General features: G+C 39.3%; 1 protein-coding gene across 1 annotated transcript in view; it reads left to right on the forward strand.

Annotated features, from left to right (window-relative positions):
• TSNARE1 (t-SNARE domain containing 1) overlaps window positions 1-19,508 on the forward strand; it is a 484,504-nt gene that overhangs the window by 397,938 nt on the left and 67,058 nt on the right. The window contains exon 11 of the mRNA XM_059815553.1: window positions 17,902-18,017. Coding sequence (XP_059671536.1) covers window positions 17,902-17,997 — 96 coding nt within the window. The 3' untranslated portion in view covers window positions 17,998-18,017. The remainder of the gene's footprint in view (window positions 1-17,901; window positions 18,018-19,508) is intronic.

Here is a 19,508-nt window from a genome sequence, read left to right on the forward strand (position 1 = left end):
GTGATAGGACAAGGGGTAATGGCTTTAAATTGAAAGAGGGTAGATTTAGATTAGATATAAGGAAGAAATTCTTCAGCATGAGGGTGGTGAGGCACTGGCACAGGCTGCCCAGAGAAGTTGTGGATGCCCCAACCCTGGAAGTGTTCAAGGTCAGGTTGGACGGGGTTTTGAGCAACTTGATCTAGTGGAAGGTGTCCCTGCCCATGGTGGTGGGGTTGGAACTAGATGATCTTTAAGGTCCCTTCCAACCCAAACCATTCTATGATTCTATCAGAAGGGGTTTGTTTCTGGTCTTCCAAAAAGAATTTAGTAATTTCACTTAGGTACATGTTTTCATATGTAAGAATTTCCAGTTTCTTTTGCTTGTTTTCTGGACTTCCAGCAGAAGCATACAAGCAAGTTAAAAAGATTCTTTGTCATGTCAGATCGATCAGTTCAGCACTGTAGAATTAAACTTTGCAGCACATCTGCCTTTTATACATCCTCTCCTTGCATTTCGAGCATGGATGGCCAGACAGCATTCAACTAGAAAAGATTAGTTTTCCTCTGCATATGTCGGATGCACTTTTACAAATAAAACCACAAAGTTGCAATGAAACCAAGGGATGTCTGCAAGGCCAAATACTGACTTTCTGGGAAAGCTGAGGGGTAAAAATCCCAAAATGTGGTTCCAGCTCACCAACTGCCAGATAGAGATTAAGACAACTGCCCTCATTTCCTCATAGTCTACCCCCTCACCTTCCAAAGAAAGGGCTCAGCATCTGCCAAGTTGCAAATCTCTGTAGCAGAAATGTCTGTGCATGCATAACCAACACACAACAGTATGTGTTTGTTCTGATATTGGACCTCTGACACATCTCTGACCTTTTATTGATATGACTCTGTGTCACCCATTGAGATACACTTCAAAATTCAATACTGCTTTATAGCTATTATGTCTTGAATCATCTTAGCTGAGCTGCTGGGCAAAAGCTAGACACGAACAAGAGGTCAATCCAGTTCCTTAACCAGAAAAATCTGGTTAAGAACAGTATCGGCATCTTCATTGACTGTCCTGCTGAAGATTAAGCACTGAATAGGCCACAGGCTCAGAAGATCTCTCCTTTGATGTGTAATTCTCTTGCAATGCCACCCCAAGCTGAGGTAGGAGGTGATGGATAAGTGGAAATGCTTTTGTCTGTATTTTAGTTTGGTTTTTTTTCCTCTGGAAGACTTGGATTTTTGGATCCTGCTTACCCAGAATTTTCATGCTCTTGGAAAAATAGTCTGAAGACTTGAATCATCCAGTACAAGGAGAAGTAAAGAAAAAAATGATGACTTCTAAGAAAAAGAGAAATATTCCTTAAAAACATGTCATTTCTCACTTCTCTTTTACCACCACACCCACACACTCATTTATTGATTCATGGCAATTACAAGATTACAATCAATAGATCAGCACCTGAGCCCAGCTAATGAGATCAACAGAACTAATTACAGAAAGATGGTAATAATTTCAGTTCCATTGGTTTGAACATCATGGCCTGATGTATCCAAAAAGGCTACAGTTGCAGGGATTTTACAGGCTAAGCGTGCAGGCTGTGAATTTGAGTGAAGCTCCAGACGTTCCTGCTCACCTCAGAAAATGCTGGGTACTAGATCCCTACCCAGCTCTCCTTCTTGTAAGCTGCTGTTCCAACAGGAGGTTAAAAAGATGAGCCTAATTTTGTCTTTTCAGTATACAGTAGCACCCAGGTACTAGGTAGCTGTAAATTTGAGAGATACATTCACTTTTTTTTTAAAAAGAATAAGCTACATCAGACAGTATTTCTACATAAGCATCCAAGGAGAGGTATCTTGGTTTTTTCTGCTATTGCTTACCTCAAAGCTCTGAGGTCTTTGTGATGTGTTATTAATGGTAATGTGCTCCAAGGGATTAAGCTACGAGTACAGACAATTATAAAAAAATTAACTATTCCACTCTCATGGTATTTAGCTGTGTGAAACAAACACATAATGAAAAAATTCCCCCCAATCTGTTAATATAATTTCTGTACCATTGAACAGGTGGAGCAAAAGGTATGGGTATTTTTTTCCTTCTTGGAAATATCATCTGTGTGTCTTTCCAAGATGAAAAAATAGCAACACTACATTCACCTGCCTGCCATCTGGATCATCTTTTGAGTCTTATTTAAACAAAAAAAAGAAAACAGTTCCAAGATCTTTGCATGAAAACAATGAGAAAAAATTAAACAAAATTCAGCAAGGAACAAGGTATATGGATTAATGCCCAGAACGGCATCGGAGTTACAGCTCCAACTTCACTGAGTATTCCTTTATCTCACCTCTTGGCACCAGTGCCAATGACAGTTTTTAATGATGTAATATTTTGTAATATTGGCATGGCCTACAAGCTCCTCGAACCATGAGAGATCAGATGTTAATAGACAGATGAAAGGCAACAGCAGTCCAAAACTTTACAACTCCATTGAGCAAGCTTCACGTCCACTGACCATTAGCTTTGCTCTGGCATTGCTGGAACAGACTCCCATGGTTCACATAATAAGTGCAATTTAACTCACCTATTTGCTTAGTCTTTTCCATCTATTTTTCAAATGCATTTACTGACTTAAGAGCTTCTGAGGGATGGTGGACAGGGATTACGGAGAAGAAAATTCTCCATTCAAGAGCAAAACCTCCAGTGCAGAAATAGTGGCCTGTGAAGCCAAACTTTGGTTTCCACTGTCTTTCATTTTTTTACTATGTCTGGAGGTGGGAGGATAGTCTAATATTCCTGATCAGTTCAGTCTTTGGCCTCCTTACTGCTAAAAGGCTGGTAGCAGTGTTCGTTGTCAATCCAACACCTCATATAACGCTTTATCTGCTTGAAAGAGAGGCATGGCTTCTGTTTTCTGTTTTGTCACGTATTTCCTGGTTAGATAAGTTATCTGAGACCAGATCCAAAAGCGACCTTTGCATTATAAAGACAGGAGAGTGAAAAATGAATTATTATTCTATCATATCTCTGCCTGCTGTAGGATCTTCCTCAGATATTGCCATTGCAACCTACTGAGCCTTTTGGCCAGGCCATAGTTTTCATGGGTAATAGGCAATTACATTTCACTGCATCACAGAAGCATTTTCTGAAATTCTTGAACAGAAAACCAAGCTTTTGTGCAAGCAGCAGAATTAATAATGTCTAATTTTCTGTCAGCTGTGGCCATTGTCACCCTAAATTTCTCTTTTTCTCACATCTCTCCCCTTTGCTTAAACCCCACTATATATAAATTGAAAAAACATGGTGTTTCCAGAAACTGCACTATTTGCTGTTTGACCAGTTAACTGCTGCCAAACCAAAGAAGCGGGGGTCTTTTCTACAAGGCACCAAGTTATCATGAGAACGTAAGCATTTTAGGGGCTTCTGTTCCTCTCTCGGATGTGACTGAATTTAGCAAAGAAGTTTAGAGCTCTTGGGAGCAAGGAAAGGGAGTGAAAGAATACCCGCCTTCTTGCAAATTACAAGGCTAATAACAGGGCACATCAATCCTACTTTAAGAGGATATGTTTAGAAGGAAAAAAAGACTTAAACACATGTAGTTTCAGATTCAATTTTTATCTGTCAGCAATGAACACAGAGATAATCCGATAAGCATAAACTGTTTGTCATGTACATTTGTAGAGCAGCATTTTGGCTATCTATTCAGGGACTCCCTGGTTATATAACTAATTTACACCCACAATTTAATAAAGCATACGATAAGATTTAGCAGGATTGTGGATTAAAAAAAACCAGCAGACAAACTGAAACAAAACAGTTCACTGACATTCTCTATCAGTTCTCTTAAATAGCAACAACCTACTGCATGGTTGGGCTCAGTTTGAATCACAGACATTAAACACAATAAAGCCATGCATTTAGATGTTTTTGCCTATTGCTTCGATTAGGTTGGATTTCAGCAAGGATTATTCTAGTTTCAAATAGACTACTATATTTGCACCCTAACAGAGAAGCATTTTCTAAACCCAAGAATTTCCCAAGAAAATAAGACAAAGGAGGCAACCAGGTCTTGGCTATAATTGAAGATAAAAACCTGGAGAAGTTCACTGAATTGAAACCCCCACAGGGTATGAACTTCATGTGTGTTGCTCACCTGTATCTACAGCACCATCAGTCCTACTCTGAAGAGAGGTCATAATAAATGGCTTCATCTCTCCCGCTTTGGTTAATGGATGCTTCTGCCTAATCAGGCTTCTCTGACTGACGGCAAGAAAGTATCTTCAAAGTGGGAATTTGTATTCTGTTGTTTGGGTAGTGCACATGCCACCTTCTGTCCGGTATTTTGCTAAAAAAGAGGGAGCCAAATTCATGAGCCATGGTGTCTGATTTTCCTTTAGAAATTTGATTCTGTGTACTCCATCCATCTAGAACTGATTTCTGGTAGTTACACAATAAATTAATCATAGTCCTGATAGAAAATTTTCTCCGTCCAGCTATCAAAGTAGTGTTGCCACTTCTGATATGATTTTTTAGCACTCTGTCATAAATAATCTAAAATTGTACTTTAATTTTAAATATATATGTATATTTTCCCCCTTGGGGAATAATTACATAGTCTAATAGAACTTGGTGTTAAGGCTTTTTCTTTCCTGAAGTTTAAATTGCATTTTTTTTTTGGAAACATAATGTGTTCCTACTACTCCTTATGGAATGCTCTAAATTATTTTCATTTTATACTTTAATTTTTAGCCTTCCCCCCCCCCCACTTCCCCACAACAGTTTCATCGCCTTTTTTTCAAGTTATTAATAAATAAAGACTTGCCTTCATAAGTTCCTTGACATTTTTGCAGACATTCTGGCAACAGATTGAATAAATTATATTATCAGATGTTAACCAAAGTAATGGCCTATTATGAATGGAGAAAAGCAAATAACACTAGATCAGGCTTGGCATTTCAGCTCTTACAGCATGTGAACTGTTGTATTATTGAATCCTTTGTTGCTGTAGCAATAGCCAAACAATAACTGTGTGCCTGAAGGCTGCAGTGGAACATGCACATCCCTCTGACCTTTTGCAGCGCTATTTCAGTGGGAATGGCCAGTTCTTTCTCCAGCCCACTCTTTTTCTCTCTGCATGTGTGCAAGGGTCAGCAAATATCACTGTCTCAACACTTTATGTAGCAAATTTTGGGTCTTAACATGCAGTGGTGGTAGAATAATCTCTACAAAGGAAACCACTATTCAGTAAGCCTACAGCAATCACCAACTTTTTCAAGCGTCACCACACCATCAGTTGTCAACCGGTGCCATCCAATAAAGTCATCCATGATTAATTATTCTTAAATGACAGCAGCATATTGAAACAAGCTGATAGCTGCTGACAGTGGAAATCCAATTAACCTGAATTACTATCTTGATTGTGGCCCAATTAATGTCAGCTGTGCCATGTCAGAAGTGAAGGCTTGGCTAATATAATTGTTCAATTAATTCACTGCAGAGATTAGTTGATGTGGGACTGCCCCTATGCCGACGACTTCTTTTTTTTTTTCCTCTCCCACTGAACATTAGATTTGAGAAAGAAGGGTAAGCAGCTTGCTGTCTACAGCTTTTTGCTTAAGTGAATAAATGAAGTTCTATCTTTAAATAGGGTTTGAAAGATCACAGAGGGAATAGTAGCGCTGTTAAACTTCTGTTAAGAGTGTTGTTGCCCGTTGCTTCACTGAGTTTTACTGTGCCCCATAGCTGGTATGCAAAGGGATTATGAGGACTTTTCTTTGATGTGTTCAAACTGACATATGATGTTGCTATGAATTAATGATTTCTCTGCCTTTTAAAGTACATATAGTGAACAGCAGAAAGGCTGGTAATGGTGAGGGGTGGATTTGTTTATCTTTAGAAATAGAAGCTTGAGTCAGAGGTGACTGGAAGTTTGTTGCTCATGATGATCTGTCCGGTATCTTGAGATTAGTTCGTGTTCTCAGATCTCTTGTGCAAAGACAGTCTTGCATGTCAAATAATTAGAGTATTAAGAAATGCATTATGACTGATTTTAGGAATGACTCACTAAAGAAAAGGGTCTGTTGGTGTTTCTTCCAGTTGAAGAACATTACAGCAGCTATTACAATCTTTGCCATATCTATTTTAATTCCTCTAGCTCTCTGCTGGTCAACTTTCAACAGCCACAATGCATTTAAAAGAAAAATAACACCTCCATTCATAAAGGGCAATACAAGAAACAGAGAAGTGCAACAAAATGACTGTAGGCCTAAGTGTCGTACCGAACCACTGACTAATAATAAATTGGAGTTTGTGAAGTAGATCAAGAAAAAACTTTCCTTGATCTCCACCAGCAACTTTAAAATATTCTTTAAAAATGCAGGCAGACTCAGACTGATTACCAAATAAGAGGATTATAATGAAAAAAGGAGCTCTAATGACTTAAAGGAGCTAGCATTAAAAAGTTAAACTCAATAAATTAATATGTTAAGTACAGAGGCTTTGACAAGCAGAAAGGGGAAAGTATACACACATCCATACAGATATCTATATGGGTTTTTTTCCCATCTGGAGCTCAACTATTTAAGCTCTTGTCGTAGATGCCAGGAGAAAAGGAATGGGGAGTTAAAAGCTTTGATCAGCTGCATGTAAAAAAAGCTGGAACACTTAACAAGTTCAGAGGTTCCCTTCACTTCTCCAGACTCTTCAAAAATATCTGGTTTCTTGAATGCCAACCTCAAAAAATTCCACAAGCGGGACCTCTCTGGAGATGTCTGTGTTTGAACTGTTCTCCAAATAGCACCTGCACATAATCTCCCATGGAGGTTTCAGTTTAGGTGGAAGTACTCAGAACTACTTTCAAAACTTTCTCAGAGCTTAAAACCAGTCATTCAGATCATTTTTCAGAAGTTTAGGAGGATTTGTAGGTAAGTTTGGGAGGATTTGCAGATAAGCCTTATCAAGGAAACTGATTAATATCCTCATCTTCTCAGCAGCCTAGGAGAACCACCCAGCATATTTTTAAGAAAACCATGTCGCAACAAACTGAACTACATAAAAGCTTTTTAAACTTAGCCTAGTTGACAGTTTATTAATTTATTGGCTGTGTATCTCTACAAAGATTTCTTTAGATACTATGTAACTGAAATTTCTTTTTCTTGGCTAAAAGTTATTTATAGTTGAGTGACATGTTGTCTTTCGGTGAAATGCCCCTGTTTCCACCATGCTGGAGAATTACATCTCTCTGCTGTCTTGTTCATTGGAGGAAATATTTATATAATGTTTTTAACTTACACAGCATAAATGGATGGAGTAGGTGTGCTTTCTAATCTTGCAAACTGGCTACATTGCTCTTCATTGCTCTCATTGTTGCTAGTAATGGATATGCTCTGTAGGAGACGCTGCGGGCACTACGCTTTGTGACATTCACAGAACTCTATTATGTTGTCTATCACAGTCAAATTATTACTACACACTTTACATAAAAAGTCCTCTGTGTTGGCAGTGCTGACTAGACTGTGCCTAGACCTGAGATTACGATTTTGACCAACAGAATCAGGCTCCAAGGCCATTTGTGAAGCAATGCTGGTATTCCATTGTTTGTAACAAACTGATCTCTTTTATTCACAATCCATGACAATTTGTAAAGACACAAGAATTTTGACGTAGATGCAGGAAATGCACAGCTTTGTTGGCAGCGAATAATGCAGCATGCTTCTGAATACTGTCTTATTGCTAGGAACTAATGAACAGTAAAATGTTTAGACCAGTCGTTGTTTTCAACTTTCCTATCAGACATTGTTCACTTTATCTTAGTTCAGAGTAAAATACAGTTTAGGACATATACTTAAGCATAATGCTGCAGAGAACTCCAAATGGTTGTTTGAGAGATGAAGGAAGGGACTACATTTTATTCCTCTGCAATATGAGCTCCAGTGCCATACCCATAACTCTGTTGTGTGACTACATAATTAAAGAGAAGTGCTATCATCTAGAAAGATGTTAAAGCTTCTAAGCTCAGAAATGACTGAACTCATTTACCTGAAACAAAAACAAAGAAAACCCCATCCACATACAAACTGGATATTAAAAAAAACCAGTGTTTGTGTGTTGATCTTAGCAACACAAAATGCGATCCATCGTTAACAGATGTCCCTACTAGTGCTCTGTTTATTTAATGAAGTAACATCCCTAATCTTATAAAAGGGGAAACTAAGGAAGGAAGAAGTTAAATGGCTTATGAAAGATCACGTAACAATTTAATGAGAAAAGTAGGCATAGGTGCTATATCTGTCTGTACAGTTCTCTGCATTGCCTGGTATTTTGAGGGTTTTTTGGTCATTCTATTTGAATGCTGTTCTTACAAGTCCTGAACTCTGCTCTTTGTTTGATTTTTCCTGGATCTCCATCTGTAAAACTGAGCAGAAAACCTCAGGAGAATACTATCTCTCACAAAATTTTCCAATACTTTGTGCTTTCTCATAGAGGCAAAAGTGCAGTATCAACTCAGGCTACCTCTTGGCATTTGTGCATTTAATCCATCAGAAAACTGAAAGCTCATAGGCCAATGTGAAAATGAAAAAAAATAACAGATAAAAATACTAATCAAACCTTGAAGAGCTTGTTTGGGTTTAAACAAAAGCTCAGATCAGGAATTTTGATAGCCTAACCAATTCTCCATGGCTTCTACAGGAAAATCATGCAGCTTCAAATTTAATTCTGTCCCACCCAATAAAAAGATATGAAGGCACTACTATTTCTTCTTAGTTTCACTGGTGTTACACTAGGTGTGACTTTAGACACTTCTTGTGACAGATATTAGTAGGTAGTAGAAAGGAAATATCCTTTTGTCCTTTAATGATGCTCATTTAGCAATTATTTAAGGCTTGTCTCTGTGGGCTCTACTTTGAATAGATAAAGACCCACATATAGGTATTTGTAGGGTTAATAAGCTGTAAAATAGCTTTTAATCTGCCTGTAGATCTATGCTGTGCTAGGCAAAGTGTGGAGGTGTGCATTCCCCGAGTTCCTAGCACACAATTTGTTGTTTTTCCCAAGTAAGATTTTCATGCCTGGTCTCAGTTTAATTTACTCACTGTTACTTAGCACTTTGCTCCCAAGTAGTCTGCACACTGCAAAGGAGCAGCAGTGACATGGTGAATGCTTGTAAACCGGTGAAAAATAGCATACTGGGGAGGAAAAATCAGTCTTGAACTTTAATAATATTCTTGGCTGCAAAACCTGATGGTTCTCTTGGGGTTTCTTTTTTAAGGAACATTCTCTTAATCCTTTTATTGAAACATTTTTTCTCTACACTCTTTGGACTTCAGTACCAGAAAAACCCATGTTCAGAGATCTATTTAAAGTTCAGTGCAGCAGAAGTTAGCTCTGTTCTACAACACTATGAAGTAATGCATGATAGTTTGTGCCTGTCAATCACTGCTTGGCATGCATGATGGTAGTGTTTTAGCAGTAGTAGAGATACTACTAGAATAGGAGTGATGTTATGATGGTCTAGAGATGGTGGTGAGCAAAGTTTCTAAGAAGTAATGTCCTATATTAAATCAATGGACACAGTAAAGAAAAAACAGGCAGACTTTGAAACAAGTAGCATAAGTCTTTCCTGCTTTTTGAGTTGTTTGTTTTTCAATCATATCAATTGGTCTAATGAAAACACAAACACAGAATACTGCCTATTACGGTTCTCTGACATTTCCACTCTGGAGATTCATCAGCTCCTAACACAGACTTTCTGAGGTGTTGATGGCACAGTACTTCCTGAACCCCTTCCAAAAATTGGTTTTATTTATGATTCATAGGGCTGGGAGGAGCTTTTTTGTGGCTCCTTTACTGTAATGTACTGACTGATGTTTATATGTACAGCTGCCTTCTGGTGATAGAATCAGACCAGCTTAAACCTTCAGCTTGCTCTTTGGTGCCTGAAGACTTACACTGAGGGTAATTTGTCTTAATTACTGATGAGATTTGAAGGCAAGTCTTAGTTCAAGAACAGTGTGCTTTGAAGACAGAAAGTCCTTTCTTTCAGTCCCAATGTGAAAAATATTGTTATATGAATTTTTTCCTCTACCCCCAAAAGTGCTTTTGTTTTCTTTATCTAACACTTGCATTTGTTTGAGGATGGTCTGAAGGTCTTTCATGGCTGATGCTCCACCCTTTACCAAGCATTTTATTTTTATTAGAATTTTCAAATAAAAGTGTTACATATAGCTATACACATAGTACTAAGGAGAAATTATTAACTTCTTTGGATCAGAATCTCATAAGGGTACACTGGAGTGGTTCCATTAACACCAATGGAGTTGAACCAAACTATATACTTTCTTTGGCTCTGGTCCTCATAAGCTTCTGCAAAGTTCAATCTAGTTGACATTGACATAAGGAACCAACTTGGGGAGCCCAAGCATTTTTCAGGACAGAGAATAAGCCAAATCTTTCCGCACTTGGTTCTATAATTAAGGCTTTCTGCACTGGCTCCCGTAATTCCCTCATAGAAAAACTGATGACGTACAGACTAGGTAAGTGAGGTGGGTTGAAAGCTGGCTGAACTGCTGGGATCAAAGGGTTGAGATCAGCAGCAGCCCAGTGACCCAAAGATTGTAATTTCCAATCCAGCCAAGTAGTCCTATTCATATGATAATATAATCTAACTAATAAACACGGCTCAGCAAGAAGTCTTTCTCTGAGCACAGCACTGCTTTAATGGGGTCGAATCATTCTCTCTCTGCTCTGCTCCCTTGCAGCTGTGTTTCTGGGTTTAAATTGTTGGGGGAGTTAAGGTCTCTGTGAGCCTGCCTGTGTGGGGCTGTTAAGCATCTCAAGGTGGTTTCTGCAAAAGTATAAGGGCATTTGCTTTTCTACCTTGGGCAAATTCTGTTTTGGGAAAATGCAGGCTCTCTGGTGTTTCAGGTACCCACAATAGTCATTACCTGCTTTAAACTGCTGGCTAGATTTGCTATGTAGAATTTAAACAGCTGCCAGAGGTAGGTGGCTTCATTCCAGTGCTGGGAAAAAAATAATCCTCTTTATAGTGAATTCGTAAATCACATTGGAGTTCTGCTGCCTTGAAAGACATGATAGAAATGTAAGCCATTATCATGTGTTATTACAAATGATGTCTCAGCCATTAAAAAAACAAGTATATTAAGGGAATATTAAGATTGCTAATTCAAGCACTCAGAAGTTAGAAAATGCAGCAATTAAATCTGTGTGTACAGGCTTAACATCAGCTCCTGTCAGCTTTTAGGCAAGCTAACACAGAAAACATTGTGCTCCTATCCTCATCCTGATAGAAGACTGTTGCAGATGGTGAAAATTATCTCAGATTTTGAACTAGTCATGAGCGTACATGAACCAGGGTTTGAGAGAAGTCATATCTTTCCCAAGCTGAGCCAAATTTTCTAGAAACACTAAAAAGTGCACCCTCACTGACAGGACGAACTCCTTTCTCCCTCTTCCTCCTCACATTCCCCACCTTTCTCCAAAGCATGTTCGATAGTTTTCTTCTTTGTTTTGGCTGCAATATTTTCATTTAAATGAAATAGCTTGAGGTGGATTGCAGGCATGGAAAATGTAATCTCGAATGGTTATCACTGGCTAAATAGTTATATGGCAGGAAATATAGTCTTACAATAGGATAAGCTGAGGGACCATACTTATAGATGGCAGTTGGCTTCACCTGGGGTGAAGAAGATAAATGAATAAGAACAGAATCACGAAGAGACTTATGGGGAATGGGAAGACTGTGAAGAATTAGTGGAAAGTGGCAAATACAAAGACACAGCATCATAAGGGGAAGTTTGAAATCAGTCCAAATGATGTGGAAGTAAAGCCACAAAAACAATGTGTCAAAGCAAAGTGATATTTCCTTGCTGGTGTGGGCTGGACTTTTCCTGTTGCTCTCGTATCTTGTGGGTTTTACTCATATGCATCTTGTCTGCTTCGTTCTCATTTAAACACACCGAAAGTGCTTAATAATATTACTGGCCTTTTCTAGCCTGTCTGCAGAAGCAGTGATATTTAATAGCAAATTCATTGTTACTCTATAAGGAAGCTTTACCATAAAGGTCACCGAATTTGGTCAGTGCATTTTAATTTGTACACACGTTAAAGGTCATATTCCTCACTTCCATTGCAATAACACAGTGTGTTTACTCTCTTATCAGAGATGATTGTGTATGACTTAGCTAAGGGATCTTATGAATGTAAATGGAATATAAAACAAAAATAATAATGATTAAAACTGGTGCAAGTGTAAGGGGATTTTTTTTCCCTCTGTATGTTTACATAATGCTTGGAGGTAAATACAAAAATACAAGGTCTGATTTTCTGCTGTGTTACTCCAATATTTCCTTTTTTCCCCCATGAGAACTCCACAGCCTTCAGCAGAGTTTCTGCTGGTATATGTTGGAATGACAGTAGTTTCAGATTCATAATATCATCTCTGTATAAACACGTCCAAATGTAATTAAGGACCTGGGCTCTCAATCCAGCAGACCTCAAATTAGCTTTCAAAATGCATATTAAGGGCATAGACAAATGCTTTCGTGCAATTCCAAATGACCTCGGAGGGCAGGGTGAACAAAATTGTATGAACCTCTTTAATGTCACAAAACTCTCTCTACAGAGATTTGCATATAAAGTGTACCATTTTATGTCAAACAGATTTGTTAATCTTACAATGAAGGAAACAGTACTTGAAAATTAATCAAGGTGGATTTTCATTGCCCAACAGAGGCCTTTAAAAGGACCTGACCTGATGACTGGAGACTGTTATTGTGTGGTTTCTAAATTCAATCATTTTTGGGTTTTATTTGCTGGATGGGTTTGCAGGAAATAGATCTCCATAGCAGATAAATCTTCAATGGTTTCTTTGCTTGGGTAGTGGGACTGTAATTTCAGAAGTTCTTGTAATCCTGGCTCTATTGGAAAATGCTTCGTTATTTATTCATTATTTTAAAATTGTGTTTAAAGTATGCACAAGCATTTCTGTAGGTAAAAATGGGTAGTCTTACTGAGTCTTTTGGTATTGAGTACAGGGTAGATTTTCGCTTGCTTACCATAATAACCTAAGAAACGATGACTGAAAAATGGACCTCCTTCCCTAGGAGGCAGGTTCTTGCCCATACAATCTAACTGAAAAGCCTAGAGTATGTCAAATGCTTTATTATTTGGCATTGCAGGAGGGAGGAACAGAGACACATGGTCTTGGGTTAATGGGCGATGCTTTTCCCTGCTATCATCATCCCTATCCTAGTCCAAGGGCTAAGAACAAGGAGAGATGGAATAAGAAGGTAGGATGGTGGTGAGATCAACTTAGCTAACGATATCAACCTGCCCAATGCTTTTGTCCTGCGCGAGACTTAGAAAATGCCACAACCGTGGAGTTGTAGGGTATGTCTCTATTCTGAAGCGGTGTCGTATGCTCTGAGCTTCCCAGAATAGAGCAGCTGTTCTAGTATGGATCCCTGCCTGAACTAAAATGCCTGTTTCTAGGGCTTTTTGCCTCCTTAGTAAGAGCTGGTTGTGAAATCTTGACCTTCCTGCCTCACAGTGTATGGTATAACCAATCCATAGAGGGTAGAGAAGCACCATGTTGCTTTTCCATATGTGAATCAAAGGCTTACTGGTTTGACTCATTTTTTTCTATTCTATATAAACACAGGAAAAACAGTTTCTTCTAGCCTCTCCTATTACTTATGCTTTGCCCCAGCTAGCTTTTGAATCCTTAGCAAGAAAACATTTCTCTCCTCCTTGTAACTGCATTTCCTTAGGAATTTCCAAGATGAAACTTGCTTTTCTGGGCCTGGGGCTGTAATGGGCTTTAATAGTTTTTAATTACTTAGCTATGTGTTGTGACATAATTAAAATGTCTTTCAACATTTCACATTTCACCCCCAAGAAATAAATATCTTCTAGGCTGTAAAATATGACTTGCAGCATATTTTTATGAAACAATGAGGGAAAGGTTTCTTCCAGGCTCAGCCACATCCAGTTTGCCTGTCAATATAAAGTGCTTCTCAGCTGTGTCCCTAAACAGCCTTGCTCATTCCTACCCTACTTTTCACTCCTATTTCACATGTGTGTTTAACGAACCTGTCAGGATTAAAATATATCTTTACCTATACTGTTTTACTAAAAACCCTGAGAGCCTAACAAAAATAACTGTAAAAAGCCATTACTTCTTACTACAGGATTAGGGTTTTTTGTCCCACACTGCATTCTTTTCATCTTGGGAAAATGTGTACAATGAAAATAGATTAGCTCCAATTTAATCAACAAATTCTAGGTGTTATGGGAAATGGGGTTACAACAGGTTGGGACAGAGCTATAAAAACAGAGCACTGCAAGAGTATACCATTCAAGGTTCAGAATAAGCTAATATAGTTAAAATTAAATAAGATAATACTACTCGTAATTATTTTTCATACATTTTCTAGCAGAAAATATTAATTTCTGGTAGCTTTAAACTTTTCCCAGATTCAGCCTGAAATTTTGTTTGTTGCATTGATTTCGATTTCTCTATTTAGATACGCATTTTAAGTGATAGATAAAGGGAGTCAGTGTTTTCTGAAATGGAGGTTTGGAAACTGTTTTCTTGGGAGGAACATGTTTTTTAGGAGTTTTTTTTTTTTAAATTCTAGTGCTTCTTATATGTGGACAGAGCTTTGCAGTTTAGCAGGGGAAAAAAAAGGGAGAAAAGAGCCATACTGTTTTGTCACCTCTAGGAGTGTTCGGCGACGCCTTCAAGTCTCCAGGAAAAAGCTGTTCCTTCCATTTTAATTCGTACTTCTTAGAAGCTGGGGGCAACACCCTCAAGATTCAGTTTGTACCAAAAGTATACTTCAGCTATTATACCTCTGCTGTGCCAGTAATCCTAGGTATGTCTTTGCTTTGGTAAGCAGCTAAGTATGTTTCAACTGCAAGTGGAAGATGCTGGGCAAAATTATCTTACAATTGCTTCTGCAAGCAATCGTGGGTGCAGGCTGCAGGAACTGAGAGGAGGTCACATTGCCCATGCTCTCAGAGCTTCCTGTGTTGGAGCCCGGGAAATTCAAGGAGAATAGGGAATAGCATTAATGCACAGTGTGAAAAAAAGATCTTCAGCAGTTGAGGGGAGAAAGAGCTGGAAAAAGACAGTGAACTCAACTGCGGATTAGTCGGTTGTGTGGGAAATGTTATAAAAATGCAAAGCTCCCTGAAGAATTATGTCATAAAATAAATGATTTTTACAGGTGGCTTGGTTTTTTGTTGGGTTTTTTTTCAGTTCACAGGGTTTGTGAACTCCATGGGGTGTCAAGTCATTAGTGAAGGGATGCTTGCATAGCCCTTCCGAAAGCAGCGTGTGCATCTGTACCTTGAGGGAAACTGCTGCCTTTTGCTCCTGTATCAGTAGTTTTCCGTCTAAGTGACAAAAAGGAGCTGGGATATACGGCCACTCTTCCTCAGTGTGTGTAGAAAAGGTTGTGTGATCAGGCAGGGCTCAGAAGCTGTGTTTCTACTGCTTCTCCAGCATGTACAAATTTATGACTGGAGACTAAAGGGACTCGAAGAACTGAACATTTTCCTTATAGAAATATAAAGTAAAGAAAGAATTAGGAATTAATAGGAGAATCCTGCAACAGATTATATGGCTGTGAAGGACAGTAATACTAAATCCACTAAGAGATGTTGTAAACAGAGCAGGAAACATTATCCTGACTTACTGGCCAGGACAAGGTCATAAAATGTGAACAAAATACCAGCATACAGGCTTGGCTGCATCTCTCCTACCCTCTGATTAGTCTGTTAGTCCGTTTATGGTTGAGTTTTATGCTTGCTTTATGTTGGCTAAAAACAAGAAAAAAAGGGGGGCAGGGAGAGACTAACTGCAAAATAAGAGTGAACAGGACTTTGCAATGCTAGAAAGAGCAAAACAAGGGAATCTGTCTGCAGAGGGACTGATGGAAAAGCAATCTGAACTGATAACTGTACAGCCTTTGAAACTCTCATCAGGAATATTTGCGAATGCTTCTTGAAGTTGAATGACCCATTAGCATCCTCTGCTGACCAAACAAAGGCTCTGGCGTTTTGGAAGTGGAGAAGGACATCTAGGTGTTTTAAGGTAGTCTGCAGTTTTAAGCAGAGGTTTCCTGGTTTGACTTGGAATTAATCAAGGTTAAAAGAAAAGAGGACGCCATAGCAGGGCTGTTCTCTTAGGCACTCAGCTTTCAGAATGCATTTTAGTTCCCTCTCTAGAAATGAAGGTTGCAAGTGCAGAGCCACTATGAAGAAACGTCACTTTGTGGGTGAAAAAAATTGTTAGACACATAGCCCTGGGGCACCTGCATTCTCCCCGAGAGTCACAGTTAACTGATTGAAAAGCATGAGCAAATGGGTACCCCAAGCAGGGTTTTGGGGAGGGGGAGAATAGTGTCCCCCCACACCCTCCTTCCTAGCATACCTGACAAAAAGATCCTTCTTACTATGTGCACATGGAATGATATTTTTAAAGCACCTATTTTTTTCCAAACCCAAAGAAAACATTTCTGTGTGAGTAATTGAAAAGCAAATGGAAAGCCAAGATGAATCACTGATTATCTGTTATGGAGGTAGGACAACACAGTGTTTTAATTTGTTAAAAAATAATAATCTGGAAATCCACACTTTAATAAAAAACACCAGTTTGGTTGGTGATTGATTCTGGAGGAGAGGACGGGTCATGCATCACAGTTCTCTGCTGAAAGTGCTTCTCCAGCTCTGCACAGCAAAACGGATGGGCCCTGGGAAGGTTGCGAAGGAATGAAGCACTGGGCTTTGGAGCACCAATGGAAGAGATGAGTCTCCTGTCACTTGCAGTTTAAGAGGCCAAAACAGCTGTAAAACAAAATAGCTGGGGAACTCTGGCTTTATGAGAAATGCAATGCAGTGCAGAGTGGTGTAAACCAGTTAACAAAGGATCTGAGGCAGACTGGGAGGGCTGGTTACAGCAGTTAGGAAAAGAAAGGAAGGAAAAGTGGATAACAGCAGTAATATTAACATAATCTCTCCTGTGAAAGTGCTGCTTCAGTTGTAAAACAGGTGAAGAACTCCGGACAAATGTAGTTGGTTTATCAGGTCAAGATGGTGTTATCAAGTCTGGTGGCTAGAGGAGTGGTTGATCTGGTCTCAAGGAAAATGTCTGCGTTAATTCTGTTTCATTGAAGTGACTTCTTTTTTTTTGTGTTGGATAAGAGGTTTACTGACACTGCGGGATCATGGAAACACCCTTCTTCTAATCCATCCAAAAGGGAGGAAGAGGAATTGAACTATCTGCAAAAGATTTTAAATGGGAACAAGCAACATTATGTCCATGGAGGTCACTGGGAAGGCTGATGAGTTTAAGTAGAAACAGACATCAAAATTAAAACCCTGTAGAATCTCTTTTACCATATCTTAATTTGAATTAAATCAGGGTAGTTAATGCTGGAGGTGCATTTGCCTACCCTGTAACCAGCCTGCCTTATTGCTTGGCTAGATTTCCTTGCACAGCAGGGTGGAGAGAGACCTTTTTATCTTGCAGGAAACAGTCTTCTCCTGGCAGCCAAAAAGCAGATTTGACACCCCCAGACCAAAACCAAACTGAAAACCTTACCCAAGTCCAGCCCTCCAAGCAGAGTCTGGAAATTTAGTGTGACACAAAGAAAGATTTAAGCTGGAAGAAAGTAGTATAGAGAAGGTGGTTGTATTTGAGGTGATTGTATTTGTATTTCACTGAAAAGGAAGAATCTGGATTGTCCAGAAGGATGAGTCAGTCTGAAAAAAGAGACAAATTTTCCATGTTGTATTGACTTGTCCTACTAACGGAAAAATAGCAAAATTTCATCATGGATTTACTCTCCGTCTTCCTGTTAAACGTCCATGCATTTATTTCTTTCTTTCTCTTCTTTTAGCTACGAGCCAGGAAGATGAAGTGCTGCCTTCTCTCTGTCGCATTGGCCGTTCTGCTGTTCATTGTCGTAATCATTGCGGTCTCAGTCAAGCACTGATCTGGCTGTGGTTTCCACAGGTAAAAGCCTTTAACTAAGTCTGTTATCATACTCTGTAAGATGGTTGTGAGACAGTTTAGGAAGCGGATAATGGTAAGAAAAATTTGTCTTAGCTTGCAAATTCAGGTCTGGCCTATGAAAATAATTTCCTTTAAAGGGTATTTGAGCTCAGAAATAACATCCTTAGTGGATCCTTAAATGTAATGTAATGAATCCTAAATCCATCCGAATTAGTGATGCAGAAGTGGTGTTAAAGTCCCCAGACTGAAGCAGGGTTGGGGGCAATCCACCATCCCACGGATATGCTGAGACGTTCTAAAGTGCACCTACCTGCTGAGATGTTCCAAGAGACCCTGGAGCCAAGCCCTCCTGAGGAGCAGGAATACAAACAACTGGAGATCGTAGTATGGACAAAAATAAAAATGCGTTTCTGGTGATCTTTGCTCTGGATCCAACCCTAAAAGGAGTATTGGTCTGTAGTAGGGAGACCGGGCTGTAACCTTACCAAGAGAGGTGTCGTGTTAAAAGGAATGCAGTTTTGAAATTTGTCTGTCAGAGTCCCAGGACTCTCACTGATTCGTTTATCAGAGCCCCAGCAAAAGGACTTGCACTGAGCAGATGCACAAAAATCGAAATTAGTTATTTTATTCAGAGCGACAGAAACAGATTCGAGATTGCCGTTGATAAATTCACTAACTACAATAGTGCTACTAGTTAAGGTTACTCTTGCTAGCAAACTTGATGGTAATACAAGAACCCGGGGATAACTGTCACTCAGAGGGTGAGAGGCGCAGCGCTTACCCAGAGAGGCGTCCCTGCCTGGGGTGGGGGAAGAGAACGCAGCCCATCGACTGGTCCGTCAGGTATCGAGGTTCTTCTCTCCCACCTTAACAATCATTTTCTCTGTCTTTTATCCCCAAAACTATGAGGTTCCCCCCCATATGTGACATGTAGCATGATTTGGGTGGAGAGACAAGTCATACATGTTTCGCACGATCTCTATAATCTTCATTAGCATATGCAGGGATGTGAGTTGTAATATGCGTTTCACCAGTAATGAGTCAAAGGTCAGTTATTGGCCACGAAGCCTTTCGAAGAAACAAAGAACCATTCAGGTTTCTGTTATTTTGCTGTCTTTGCTGACCACAAGCAGGGCTGTCCTGCCTCCTCAGGGCCCCCTCCTTATCTGCACCCTGTGTTAGCCAGGGAAGTCTCCACTCCCCCGGGTTAGGTCGCACAAGAGATAGCAAGGGCAGTCTTGACAGTTCTTGGTGCACAGGAATCCCACCTCATCATCCAAATTTCACAATAGGTGAGACATCAAAGCAACGTCATCCCACTAGTGAAGTTTAAGCTATAGTATGTTTTCTTTGTAAAGAATGTGCTTTACATGTAAAGCATAAGACAAAGTTTTTCTTTTCCTTTTTTTTTTGCCTCATTACCCTAGGAGAATGACTCATAAGTTATTTCTGATAATCTCTGTCTGAAACAAAGCATTTCAGTTTGTCTAC

Source organism: Gavia stellata, chromosome 3 (assembly GCF_030936135.1).
Source record: "Gavia stellata isolate bGavSte3 chromosome 3, bGavSte3.hap2, whole genome shotgun sequence".
NCBI lineage: Eukaryota > Metazoa > Chordata > Aves > Gaviiformes > Gaviidae > Gavia > Gavia stellata.